This window comes from Oncorhynchus kisutch, linkage group LG14 (assembly GCF_002021735.2).
Source record: "Oncorhynchus kisutch isolate 150728-3 linkage group LG14, Okis_V2, whole genome shotgun sequence".
Lineage (NCBI taxonomy): Eukaryota > Metazoa > Chordata > Actinopteri > Salmoniformes > Salmonidae > Oncorhynchus > Oncorhynchus kisutch.
The window spans coordinates 47,636,895-47,651,253 of NC_034187.2; the positions used below are offsets into that span (position 1 = coordinate 47,636,895).

Genomic DNA, 14,359 nt, shown 5'->3' on the forward strand with positions numbered 1-14,359 from the left:
CCATCCAAGAGCGCTCAACTGGGTTTCGATCTTTGATCTAAATTCTCCCCATTGTTCCCTTTTCCTGGCACACACACACACACATTCCTTTGTATCACCTCATACCTTGACCTTCTCTCCTCTTACCTTCTCCTTCCTACTACTGCTTACTCTCTCTCTCGCCCCCTCCTTCCTACTACTGCTTACTCTCTCTCTCGCCCCCCACCTCTCTCTCTCTCCAGCAAGTGTGTAAGTGTGGCTCTGAGGGCTGCCGGGGTATCATTGGAGGGAAGAGTCAGCGACTCAACGGGATGCCTGGCAAGACGGGCGGAGCACGGCGACTGGGTCGACTCAAGGAGAAACGCAAGTCCAAGCACCAGCTGAAAAAACGAGTGCGTGTAAGGGAGCAGGGGAGTGAGGCAGGAGGAAATGTCAGAGAAAAAAGGTTATCAGGTGTCTTGTTACTGCTGCCGTAAATGGGTCTTTTGTTATTTACCGTTGTTGGCTGTTTTTACACAGCGTACGGTGCATAATGCACAAAGACATATTCTGATTCTAAATCAGTCCAATATTTTCTTTTTCTTTAGCTCTGTAACCTAGAGTGTGGTCTCCTACCCGGTTAGGTTTATTTTAAGGGGCAGTGTGTATGTAGGACTGTGGTTCTTTGTTTCAAAGGATGTTTTTGTGGTGTGGAAGGTTCTATAATAAAAAAAGATTACACAATGGACATGAATCGTGAGATGGGTGAACTTAACGGAGGCATATGATCAGCAGTACGCATATCTCTAACTCTCCCCTTCTTTTCCCAAGGAGGAGGAATCAAGTGACAGCAGCAAGTTTTATCCCCACCTTCTCATGAAACCCATGTCCAATAGAGAGAGGTAACAACCACACACACTGTGCGCCTGTGCCAAACACTCTCCCCATCATGCACACGCCAACACACATACTCACCGCTCTCTCTCTCTCTCTCTCTCTCTCCGTGGCTCAGAAACTTTGTGCTGAAACACCGGGTGTTCCTGCTCAGGAACTGGGAGAAGATGAGGGAGAAGCAGGAGCTGCTGAAGAGGGAGGGCGAGAGGGAGGCCAGCGGCGGCCTGTCCATCTACACACGCTGGGGAGGAGTCATCCGCGACGATGGAAACATCAAGTCAGGTCAGTGTGTGAGGAGTCAGAGGCGAGTGTGAGCGAGGAATCAGGGGACCATAGCCATGTGTGCAGAATCACAGAACTAGAATGAATAGAATAATCATTCTATTTCTATATGCAGGAATGTACCAGAGGTAAGTTTTCCAAAAAGTTTTGTAACACTAGTATGATCTTTCCTCCTTTGCTTACAATAGACTTGTGATGATATTAGTGCCACAAAGCTTTTGGGGAAACTCTGCAGTTTAGTCCTGATTTTATAAAACTGGTTGTTTGGATGCTGATTGGCTAAGCAGTGTTCCAAACCATGCTGTATTTGCCGTCACAGGCACACTATGCCTGCTAACAGTTCCATCTGAAAATGATCACTGCGCCTCTCCCATAAGAGTATCATGTTGCTGTCCAAATTCATCTCTTGTATTTATCTCAGCTAGCACATTATTTCTCCTTGCTTCCAGCCTAGCATTTAGTTTGGTACAGTGGGAGTTAATATAAGCTTCGCTGTCTGCCTGTCTGACCCCGGAACACTTTTTACTTTGGAATTTCAATCTCTGCACCATACATAGACTGTGAACGGTGCCTAGGTGATACAACTATGCAAAAATTATTAATAACTTGGGTCACGTCTGTAGAGTGAAATAACTAACAACCAGATTTGTCTGCACTATATCTTCTGGTGAAATAATTAAAATTTACTCATCAAAATAAGGTTTTAAAGAAAATATGTACAATACCAGTCAAGTTTGAACACACCTACTCATTCAAGGGTTTGTATTTATTTGTACATTGTAGAAAAATAGTGAAGACATCAAAACTATGAAATAACAAATATGGAATCATGTAGTTAGTGTTAAACAAATGTAAAAATATTTTGGATTCTTCAAGGTAGCCACCCTTTGCCTTGTTGATAGCTTTGCATACTCTTAGCATTCTCTCAAACAGCTTCATGAGCAATGATTTTTCCAACAGTCTTGAAGGAGTTCCCACATATGCTGAGCACTTGTTGGCTGCTTTTCCGTCACTCTGCGTTCCAACTCATCCCAAACCATCTCAATTGGGTTGAGGTTGGGTAATTGTGGAGGCCAGGTCATCTGATGCAGCACTCCATCACTCTCCTTGGTCAGATGGCCCTTACACAGCTTGGAGGTGTGTTTGGGGTATTTGTCCTGTTGAAAAACAAATGACAGTCCCACTAAGTGCAAACCAGATGAGATGGGGTATCGTTGCAGAATCCTGTGGTAGCCATGCTGGTTAAGTGTGCCTTGAATTCTAAATAAATCACTGACAGTGTCACCAGCAAAGCACCATCACACCTCCACACATGCAGAGATCATCTGTTCACCTACACTGCGTCCCACAAAGACACGGTGGTTGGAATCAAAAATCTCAAATCAGACCAAAGGACAGATTTCCACTGGTCTAATGTCCATTGCTTGTGTTTCCTGGCCCAAGCAAGTCTCTTCTTTTTAATGGTGTCCTTTAGTAGTGGTTTCTTTGTAACAATTCGACCATGAAGGCCTGCATCACACAGTCTCTTCTGAATAGTTTACGTTGAGATATCTGTTACTTGAATTCTGAAGCATGTATTTGGGCTGCAATTTCAAAGGCTGGTCATTTCAACTTATCCTCTGCAGCAGAGGTCTGGGTCTTCCATTCTTGTGGCAGTCCACATGAGAGCCAGTTTCATCATTGCGCTTGATGGTTTTTGTGACTGCACTTGAAAATGTTCAAAGTTCTTGAAATGTTCCGTATTGACTGACCTTCATGTCTTAAAGTAATGATGGACTGTCGCTCATTTGAGCTGTTCTTGTCATAATATGGACTTGGTCTTTTAGCAAATAGGGCTATCTTCTGTATACCACCCCTACCTTGTCACAACAAAACTGATTGGCTCAAACGCATTAAGAAGGAAAGAGAATCCACAAATTAACTTTTAACAAAGCACACCTCTTAATTGAAATACATTCCAGGTGATTACCTCATGAAGCTGGCTGAGAGAATGCCAGGAGTGTGCAAAGCTGTCATCAAGACAAAGTGTGGCTACTTTAAAGAATCTAAAATATATTTAGATTTAACACTTTTGTTAACTACATGATCCCATGTGTTATTTTATAGTTTTAATGTCTTCACTGTTATGCTACAATGTAGAAAATAGTAAAACATAAAGAAAAATCCTTGAATGAGTAGGTGTGTCCAAACTTTTGACTGGTACTGTAATTCATTGTATTTTTTCCCCAAAAAAACGCCTTTATATTTAAGTAATACGGCACACGAGGCAGTGATGTATCATGAATACAGACACAGGTAAATGGGTTGACTGGCCCTCTGCTGTTACATTGGGCTGAACAACGCCATTTACCTGTAACTATTCACGATACAGCACTGCCTCTTGTGGCTTATTGCTTACAAATAATGGGTATGTTTTGTATGCGGTGTCAATGTTTTTGATGGCTTGTTGACTGTGTGTGTGTGTGTTTGTCACGTTGTCGTCGCAGACGTGTTCCTGACACAGTTCTCGGCGCTGCAGACGTCCCGGTCGGTGCGCACGCGGAGGCTGGCGGCGGCCGAGGAGAACACGGAGGTCACCCGCACCGCCCGCCTGGCACACATCTTCAAAGAGATCTGTGACATGATCACCAGCTACAAGGGTCAGTGACACACACACACACACATGCAATACTCGCTGACACACACACTCGATCACTCACACACTGTACTCCTTCACATCAACTCCCTAGTCTCTAGACAAACTTTCATTGCCATCTCTGATGTATTCAGAGAGACTTCTGTTCAACCAGGTTTCAATTCAAGCAAATGGTTAAGACGGTATAAAGTCAACACTTCTCTGTAATGCAACCCAATCTCAACACGTGCTTGTACGGACCACTACAACTGGCTTACCTGTGTGGCTTTTGCCTCTACAAACGTCTACTGATGTACATCTGATTCAAATTAGCATAGACACATTTTCCCCTGAGTATATTTATGCCCTATAACAGTAAATGGAAATACGCTGCTGAATATAATAAAACGTCGATCTCTGTCCGTAGACTCAGCTGGTCAGACCCTTGCTGCTCCGCTGGTCAACCTACCTTCAAGAAAGCGGTAAGCGTTTGCGTGTTTGTTTTCATTATGCATGCTAGTGCTTTCACCCATGTTTACTGTATGTAAGTGTATTGTGCAACACTTTGTCTTATCCAGGTCAGAACGCCCTCAATGTTCTTATCGCTTCCTGCAACCATTACAATCATGTTTGGATTCATGACACAAGAGGCCCAGTTTTGGCTCTCACCCATGACTCATTGTGTGTGTTTGACCCCAGGAACACGCAGTACTATGAGAAGGTGTCCGACCCGCTGGACCTGAGCACCATTGAAAAGCAGATCACCACAGGGCACTACAAGACTGTGGAGGCCTTTGACACCGACATGCTCAAAGTGTTCCGCAACGCAGAGGTGGGTCTCCCACAATCCTCCTCCCTATGAGATATACACGGCCACGGATCATTTACACACACAAGCACAGAGGTATCTTTGATTTACTGTGCAGGATGTAAGTGCCACTGGAATCATCTGAAGGGTACTTAACGCTAGACAGGTGGGTTGTTTAGCAGCAAAACCGATGTGTGCGCAACCGAGGAGCAAAACAGGCGTTTTTGGTTAAAAGTCCAAAGGACTGTTAACACTGTCAATTATATTTCCTCTCCAAATCTTACATTTGCACAATGAGCTTCTTGTTGCCGCTCAAATAGGATGTTAATGTTGTTGGTTAGCTAGCAATTTTTTTGCCAGGTCAAAACACCACATGGTATCAATAACAAGATAAGAGCTGAATTGAGGCCCCTACAATTCCCCACGTGGCAGCTTCTTGTCATTGTTGCTAGCTCTCTGACAGTCTAGAATCATAACAACACACAGACTTCTGCCCCATCGACGCGTGCATTGTTTTCATGACATTGTCAGCGAATTCGTCAATGAAGTGCACCTTGAAAGTAATTTGACCCCGCTGTCCAAAGGCCCTCAGTGTCTGCAATGAACCCCAGGGAAAACGTATCCTTGTGCAAGGGCTTAGAATTCCCAGTGGGATATTGGAAGCCTGGTCAAGCTTATTTAGGTAGCTTTGTTATTATTTTCATGGGAGCTGGTCTTTGACTCCACTTTACAACACACACTGTATTTCCCAAGTTCTCAACGTTGTTGCCCTGTGCACCTTCCATCCTGGCAGAAATACTACGGGCGGAAATCGTCGGTTGGGAGGGATGTGTGCCGGCTGAGGAAGGCCTACTACGGAGCTCGCCACGAGGCTGCCGTCCAGATCGACGAGATCGTTGGGGAGACGGCCAGCGAAGCGGACAGCTCGGATTCGCTGGAGCGAGACCACGCCCATCACCACCATGGAGGGGGCTGGCCGGGCTCCCACGACAAGGACGATGACATCATCCGCTGCATCTGCGGCATGTACAAAGACGAGGGCCTGATGATCCAGTGTGAGAAGTGCATGGTGAGAGAGAGCGTCTGGAGAATGGAGTCCCAAATGGTGACCCTATTCCCTACATAGTGCACTACTTTTGACCAGAGTTCAATGGCCTAGTTTTGTCTCCTATAGCCCTATTGGTCCTTGTGAAAAGTAATGCACTTTATAGCGAATAGGGTGAATTTGGGACACAGGCCAACACTGCCGGCTCATTTTTGTGTCGTTGAATGTTGGCCTGGAATCCAAACTAAATATAGATACAACTGAATATCAGTAACTCTAGTAGTAAAACCAAGCAATATTCCAGGCTTGAATGAGTGTATTCCAGGATTCCAGGCTTGTTGAATGTAGTGGTACCTGCCTGATGACTCCGAGTGAATGGTGAGTGTTTGTTCTTGTCTGTGGAAGCAATGTTTTGAAAGCAGGAGTTGGTTGTGTGAGAGACTTCTTAGTATGGCACTCTTATTATAAATTGTTAGTTTTGGCTGTGATCCTGGTGTGAGTCAGTGTAAACGGTGATGTCTGTCTATCTCAGGTGTGGCAGCACTTTGACTGCATGCGGCTTGAGGCGGAGGTGGAACACTACCTGTGTGATCAGTGCGACCCCCGACCTGTGGACAGGGTGAGTGTTGTCCTCTTTAACCCAACCTCGACCGCACCCCGTGGTCTAAACCAACCATGGGTGTTTCTCTATGCGCATAGTACTGTGCTCCACACTTATGCTCCGAGTGCATGCTCAGAGGATGTTCTCTTGAGCATGTTCTTGTGAGGACGCGAGTGTGAATCAAATATTACATTTGAGAAGCAATCGCACTCCCTCTACTGTTATGGCATGCTGCACCTACCCATTCACTGAAGATGATAATCTAGCTAGCCGTCTAGTTTAACAGTCATAAACAACTTCAAACGAATGTTATGCAAAGTAGATGACTAGCTGTCCATTTTCCCTGGGTAGCCAGCTACCAATTCTTTGTGGCTAACTAGCTTGCCAGTTCGCCTTATTGACTTACTATGGGCTTGTGATCTACGCACACTCCAGTGGGTAGGTATTATAGGCAGGTAAACATCCAAAAATGAATACAGTATTTATTAACATATTAAGCTAAAATATTGTAGTCGGGCAACTTCACATGAAATGTGAATGGGCAATATTTCATTATAAATCCTAAGTAAAAAAATTATTGTTTGATTTCAAGACATTTTAGCATTTTTTTTGTGGTTGCGTCATATTTCTCTGCATGCTTCATCATATGTACAAACGGAGAACCAAACCCACTGAATAGCTTAGTAGAACAATGACGTTTACCTGCAAGGCAGTAGTAAAAGCTTATATTTTGGGCTCTGATGGGGAACGGCAGTTGAACTAAGCTCCTAAGGCATTTCTATGTTATAATCTTGACGAATCAATGGATATATAATGAGTAATTTACAAGTCCAAAAATGTACACTATCTACCATTCGCAGATTGCTGCTTGTAAATGTATCAGGGAATAGGGTGCCATTTGGGACAAAAAAAAAAACATTTTTGTTCCAGGCATGAACATTGTTCAATTAAAAGCTAAAGGTGGTGTTGTCTAGGGCTGCTATGGTGATTGTATTCCTGCCAAGCTCTGATCCTGCTGATGGTCATTAGTAGCCTACCAAACTTGCTGATTAGTATTCCACACTCTATTGTATTTATATCTGTATTTATTATGGATATATTCAAAATAATCAAAACAGACCTTATTTACACACGTATTCAGCCCCTTTGCTATGAGACTCGATATTGAGGTCATAGCAAAGGGTGGATCCTGTTTTGATTGATCATCATTGAGACGTTTCTACAACTTAAATTTTGAGTCCACCTGTGGTAAAAAAAAAATATATTAAAAAAAGAGTATGCTATTCTATTCTTCTGATATAGACATTTCGTTCATATCATGTTTCTTTAGACCTGTCTAATGGATTTATTGTGATGGTGTAGGCTATATTAAATGAATTTATTAGACTTTTTAATGTAATGTTCCAAAGGTCTGCATCCGTATGTGTGGAAGCCAGGAGATGCGAAATGTGTTTGTTGCAGTTTTCCAAAATTGTTTACACACGTTTGCTGAATCTCTGGGCCATTTCCCCAAAACTCTAAACACAAAAATGCATTCAAAATGTAGTTTTTTTCATCAAAATGACACGCGTCATATGAATAGATCTGTCTACCAACCAACAACACAAATTACTATGAGTATCCCATTAGTAGGTTTATGCCTTTTGCATTTCCAGTGTTACACTTTAGCCGGTTGTAAAATATTGTTACAGTAATGTATACCTACTCAAATATACATAAACACACCACATGCAATATAGTAACAAAAATGTATTTCCAAAATGCAGTATTTTTGAACACTTGTTTTGTATGTAACACTTCCCATACCCAACGGGAGAGGACCAGGAAAAACATTCAGTAAGATAAAGGGTTTTCTGTAGGTGATCAAATACTTATTTTCCACCATAATTTGCAAATAAATTCATTAAAAATCCTACAATGTGATTTTCTGGATTTCTTTTCTCATTTTGTCTGTCATAGTTGAAGTGTACCTATGATGAAAATTACAGGCCTCATCTTTTTAAGTGGAGAACTTGCACAATTGGTGGCTGGCTAAATACTTTTTTTGCGTGTTTCTTTTGTCCAGGTGGGAAAGGGCAGTGTAGAGTGCAATAGAGATTGCATCATCTGTTTGGAAGGTATTCAAATTGGAGTGGGTCTAGGGTTTCTGGGATAATGGTGTTAATGTGAGCCATACCAGCCTTTCAAAGCACTTCATGGTTACGGACGTGAGTCGGTGGTCATTTAGGCAGGTTACCTTAGTGTTCTTGGGCACAGGGACTAGGGTGGTCTGCGTGAAACATGTTGGTATTACAGACTCGGACAGGGAGGTTAAAAATGTCAGTGAAGACACCTGCCAGTTGGTCAGCACATGCCCAGAGCTCAAGTCCTGGTAATCTGTCTGGCCCCGCGGCCTTGTGGGTGTTGATCTGTTTAAAGGTTTTACTCACATCGGCTACGGCGAGCGTGGTCACACAGTCATCCGGAACAGCTGACGCTCTCATCCATGTATCAGTGTTGCTTGCCTCTAAGTGATTTAGCTCGTCTGGTAGGCTCATGTCACTGGGCAGCCTGCGGCTGTGCTTCCCTTTGTAGTCTGTAATAGTTTGCAGGCCCTGCCACGGAAGACATGTGTAGTAGGATTCAATCTTAGTCCTTTATTGACACTTTGTCTGTTTGATGGTTCGTCAAGGGGACATAGCTGGATATCTTATAAGCTTCCGGCTTAGAGTCCCGCACCTTGAAAGCGGCAGCTCAACCCTTTAGCTCTCTGCGAATGTTGCCTGTAATCCATGGCTTCTGGTTGGGGTATGTACAGTTGAAGTTGGAAGTTTACATACACCTTAGCCAAATACATTTAAACTCAGTTTTTCCACAATTCCTGACATCCCTAGTAAAAATTCCCTGTTTAGGTCAGTTAACATCACCACTTTATTTTAAGAATATAAAATGTCAGAATAATAGTAGAGTGATTTATTTCAGCTTTTATTTATTTCATCACATTCCCAGTGGGTCAGAAGTTTACATACACTCAATTAGTATTTGGTAACATTGCCTTTAAATTGTTTAACTTGGGTCAAATGGTTCGGATAGCCTTCCACAAGCTTCCCACAATAAGTTGGGTGAATTTTGGCCCATTCCGCCTAACGGAGCTGGTGTAACTGAGTCAGGTTTGTAGGCCTCCTTGCACGTACATGCTTTTTCAGTTCTGCCCACAAATTTTCTATAGGATTGAGGTCAGGGCTTTGTGATGGCCACTCCAATACCTTGACTTTGTTGTCCTTAAGCCATTTTGCCACAACTTTGGAAGAATGCTTGGGGTCATTGTCCATTTGGAAGACCCATTTGCGACCAAGCTTTAACTTCATGACTGATGTCCACATCATTTTCCTACCTCATGATGTCATCTATTTTGTGAAGTGCACCTAGTCCCTTCTGCAGCAAAGCACCCCCACAACATGATGCTGCCACCCCCGTGCTTCACGGTTGGGATGGTATTCTTTGGCTTGCAAGCCTCCCCATTTTCCCTCCAAACATAACGATGGTCATTATGGCCAAACAGTTCTATTTTTGTTTCATCAGACCAGAGGACATTTCTCCAAAAAGTATGATCTTTGTCCCCATGTGCAGTTGCAAACCGTAGTCTGGCTTTTTTATGGTGGTTTTGGAGCAGTGGCCTTTTTCTTGCTGAGCGGCCTTTCAGGTTACGTCGATATAGGACTCATTTTTCTGTGGATATAGATACTTTTGTACCGTTTCCTCCAGGATCTTCACACGGTCCTTTGCTGTCGTTTTGGGATTGATTTGCACTTTTCGCACACCAAAGTACGTTCATCTATAGGAGACAGAATGCGTCTCCTTCCTGAGTGGTATGACGGCTGCATGGTCCCATGGTGTTTATACTTGCGTACTATTGTTTGTACAGATGAACGTGGTACAATCAGGCGTTTGGAAATTGCTCCCAAGGATGAACCAGACTTGTGGAGGTCTATAATTGTCTTTCTGAGGTCTTGGCTGATTTCTTTTGATTTTCCCATGATGTCAAGCAAAGAGGCAGTGAGTTTGAAGGTAGGCCTACACTTTCAATTTACTCAAATTATGTTAATTAGCCTATCACTTTTTGATAAAGCTAGAGACTGATGTGGTGTCCTCCTCAATGCCATCGGAAGAATTCCAGAACATATTCCAGTCTGTGCTAGCAAAACAGTCCTGTAGTTTACCATATGCTTCATCTGACCACTTTTTAATTGATCTTGTGCTTCCTGCTTTAATTTCTGCTTGTAAGCAGGAGTCGTCACGAGTATACGATTGTGGTCAGATTTGCCAAATGGAAGGTGAGGGAGACCTTTGTATGCATCTCTGTGTGTGGAGTACAGATGATCTAGAAAAAAGAAATCCCCCTCCAGTTGTGCATTTAACATGCTGATAGAAATTAGGTAAAGCTGTTTTAAGATTCCCTGCATTAAAGTCCCCGGCCACTAGGAGCGCCGCCTCTGGGTGAGCAGTTTCCTGTTTGCTTATTTCCTTATACAGCTGACTGAGTGTGGTCTTAGTGCCAGCATCTGTCTGTGGTGGTAAAAAAACAGCCACAAAGTATAGATGGAAACTCTCTTGGCAAATGGTGTGGTCTACAGTTTATCATGAGATGCTCTACTTCAGGCATGCAAAATCTAGATACTTCCTTACAAATAACATAAGAATTTGACAGTTTTTGATGTCCCGTTGGTAGGATATTCGTGATCGTACCTCTAATTTATTGTCCAATGATTGTACGTTGTCAAGTACTACTGACGGTAAAGACAGATTTCCCCACTCGCCATCCGCGGATCTTTACGAGGCACCCCCCCGCTCTGTGTCCTTTCTCTTTCCAATAACGGGGATTTTGGCTTTGTTGGGTGTCTGAAGTGCATCCTGCTTGTTGGAGAAAGCCGTGTCTAATCCAAGGTGTGTGATCGCTGTCCTGATATCCAGAAGCTCTTTTTTGCTGTAAGATACGATGGCAGAAACATTATGTACAAAATAAGTTACAAATAACGCGAAAACAAAACACAGCACATTTGGTTAGGTGTCCGTAAAACTGGCAGTTTCTCAGTTCTGCAGATGATCCACAAATATATGATTGGTTACAGTAAACTAAAATCTATTTTCTTTAAATATAAATAAACATTGGCCAACAATCACTGAGTAACATAGGCCTACTGATATGTCTAACTGCAGTATATGACAGTATACATACATAAAGAGCATAGTGGAGATGGTAGGTAACTTACCAGTTGTCATTTCTGAATGTATGGATGATGGATGCAACCATGTAGCGGCTCAGGTTGGCCTGAACTCTCTGCCCAGCCTCCCTCATACCCAATCCATGGTTGAGCACATGGTCAACCAATGTGTCCCTGATCTCATCTGAGATGACTGTCTTTCCTCGTCTTCCTCTTACTTGGCTTGTGGCGGCCAAGCGTTCATAGCGATGTCGCTTTTTGATCCTTCGATGTCGGCTCTTCCTGTCATTGTGAAGCAGAATTCACCAAGCGTTGGATTGTTCACACACTAATAGGGAACGTGAGCTGGGATTAGACTGTCGTGTGACAGGTTAGTTTTACCCTACTGATGATATGTTGTTGCAATAGTAATTATCCTTCACCTCTAGCTTCACCATTGACTTCCATTTTCCTCCAAAACAGGAGAGCTCATCTGTGGCCTTTTATAGTGCTAAAGCTCTGATTTCTAAGTGAACAATTAAGCAAATACTGTTTACACCTATGGGAAGTGGGTGTTGCTAATTGGTGTGTAGAGCTCGGCATTGTGATTGGCGTTGCTTTCCAAAGGGACAAAAAATATACAATTTTTGAATGTTGTGCCTAATGTAGAGAACTGTGTGTAGTGTTTTGCAAAAAGTGTGATAGAATTGAAAACTGAGTGTAAAGCAGGAATTGTGCTTGCAGAATTGCAGACTTGGATTAGGGATTTGTTCCATGAGTTTCAGGTTTCAGTGATTGCGTTTCAAGTTCCAATTTTAGACCGTAAACAGTTGAGAAACTGTTATTAACAGTCAATTACAGTGAGACCGTCGAGCAAATAACTGCTAATCTCCGGCTGACACGACTTCATGACTGCCACAGCCCTGGTTATGTCAAATGAGTGCTTTGTCTATTTCATCTTCCTGTTTCATCTGATAACCTGTCCCATTGGTGCTCCAGGAGGTGCCAATGCTGCCCCAGCCCAACTACGCCCAGTCTGGCTCCATCTACCACATCTGTTTACTGCGAGACGAACTGCTGCTGCACCAAGGTATGGAAGGGGACTATAACCATGGTTGTGTCTGAAAGGGCACCCTATTCCCTATGTAGTGCACTACTTTTGACTAGGGCCCTGCTCAGAAGTATAGGCACTATATAGGGAATAGAATGACATTTCAGACTCAACCCCATGTACTGTATAAGGCCAAGTCAATGTTTTAGTATGTTTGTGTGCCAGTTGCACAGGTTGCCACATTGAATAATAGTTGTATAGCACCTTGGGGTGTGTTAAATATGCTTTATAAATAAAAACCATGACAATGTTATGTAACCTGTCTGTCCAGGTGACTGTGTGTACCTGATGAGGGACAGCAGACGCACCCCAGAAGGCCAGCCAGTCAGGCAGTCCTACCGCCTCCTGTCCCATGTCAACAGGGACAAGCTGGACATCTTCCGCATCGAGAAACTCTGGAAGAGCGAAAAGTAAGGAATGGGACAAAGGGAACACCACTTCGAGCCAGCATTGAGCAACATCAGCGATTTCATTGCTGTATTTTTGTCTCTGACTCTCTCGTCTCATTTTGTGTGTGTGCCCTGTAGGGGTGAGAGGTTTGCCTTTGGCCACCATTACTTCAGGCCCCACGAGACACACCACTCGCCCTCGCGCCGCTTCTACCACAACGAGTTGTTCCGCGTGCCGCTCTACGAGATCATCCCACTGGAGGCCGTGGTTGGGACCTGCTGTGTCCTCGACCACTACACTTACTGCAAGGGTGAGAAACACTCACGCGTGCACACAGTTTGTAAGGCAGATGTATAAACACACACTGCGCTAACACACATAATTACCTAAACTGACCTGTGGTGTTATTTTCTTTCAGGACGGCCAAAGGGAGTGAAGGAGCAGGACGTGTACATCTGCGACTACCGCCTGGACAAGTCAGCTCACCTCTTCTACAAGATCCACCGCAACCGCTTCCCCGTGTGCACTAAGCCCTACGCCTTCAACCACTTCCCCAAGAGGCTGGCCCCCAAGAGAGACTTCTCGGTAAGAGGGTCCAAGAGGAGGGCTTGGGGGTTGTATTGAAGTGTTTTTCTGGAGTTGAATTTAGTGTAATCGGAGAAGTGTATCAGAGTTGATTTATCAAAGATGATGGATCAGGCACTAGTGATGACTGATGTGCCTACCATTCTTTAACTGTGTGCTGTTTTTGCAAACCGTTAGTTATCCTGAGAGATGATGGGGGTTCAGCTTGATAGTTAATTCTGCTCCAATTCGTATCGCTTGTTCATAAAACAATTTGTTAATAATCCCAAAATCTAACTTGTGCATGAACAACTTGTAAGTCAACTGAAAGTCTGTTCCTTCCCAACCTCGCCTTAGCCGCACTACGTTCCCGACAACTACAAGAGGAACGGGGGGCGTTCGGCCTGGAAGAGCGAGCAGCCCAAAGGAGTTGGAGGAGCCTGTGAGGACAATGCTTCCCCATGCGACCAGGGTGACAACTTCCGTCCGGAGAGTGAAAACAGAAGAGGGGTGGAGGGAGACATAGATGCTGCCCAAGAAGAAACCACACTCCCTGCGGCTGCCCCACCCCCGCAACCAGTTGGGCCAGGGGAGGGAGAAGAAGAGGACGGGGGGCAGGAGGTAGAGGAGCATAGGGAGCTGGAGGAAGGTGCAGCAGAGAGAGGAGTTGACATGCTGGATCTCCTCCCCTCCATCTCTTCCTCACCCCTCCATCACTCTGGACTTGGCAGGAGGGAGGCACAAAGGGATCGGCTAAACAAGATTCTGCTGGATCTGCTACACAGAACACCCAATAAGAATGGTGAGCAGGCAATGAGGAAACGGGTATAGAGACACTGGGTGGTTTGATGAAGAGGGAGACTTGATGAAGGGGAAATATCGGACAGTTAACTTAGTGTCATTGGTGTTTAG

General features: G+C 44.0%; 1 protein-coding gene across 5 annotated transcripts in view; it reads left to right on the top strand.

Annotated features, from left to right (window-relative positions):
• LOC109903805 (histone-lysine N-methyltransferase ASH1L) overlaps window positions 1–14,359 on the top strand; it is a 48,804-nt gene that overhangs the window by 31,369 nt on the left and 3,076 nt on the right. For 4 of the 5 annotated variants that reach the window (XM_020500764.2, XM_031788460.1, XM_031788462.1 and 1 more), the window contains 13 exons: window positions 222–377; window positions 790–860; window positions 971–1,134; window positions 3,621–3,773; window positions 4,176–4,230; window positions 4,448–4,580; window positions 5,350–5,625; window positions 6,134–6,220; window positions 12,382–12,472; window positions 12,765–12,903; window positions 13,021–13,193; window positions 13,302–13,468; window positions 13,805–14,249. In XM_020500764.2, coding sequence (XP_020356353.1) covers window positions 222–377; window positions 790–860; window positions 971–1,134; window positions 3,621–3,773; window positions 4,176–4,230; window positions 4,448–4,580; window positions 5,350–5,625; window positions 6,134–6,220; window positions 12,382–12,472; window positions 12,765–12,903; window positions 13,021–13,193; window positions 13,302–13,468; window positions 13,805–14,249 — 2,110 coding nt within the window. The remainder of the gene's footprint in view (window positions 1–221; window positions 378–789; window positions 861–970; window positions 1,135–3,620; window positions 3,774–4,175; window positions 4,231–4,447; window positions 4,581–5,349; window positions 5,626–6,133; window positions 6,221–12,381; window positions 12,473–12,764; window positions 12,904–13,020; window positions 13,194–13,301; window positions 13,469–13,804; window positions 14,250–14,359) is intronic. The other variant, XM_031788463.1, reaches the window with a different exon arrangement.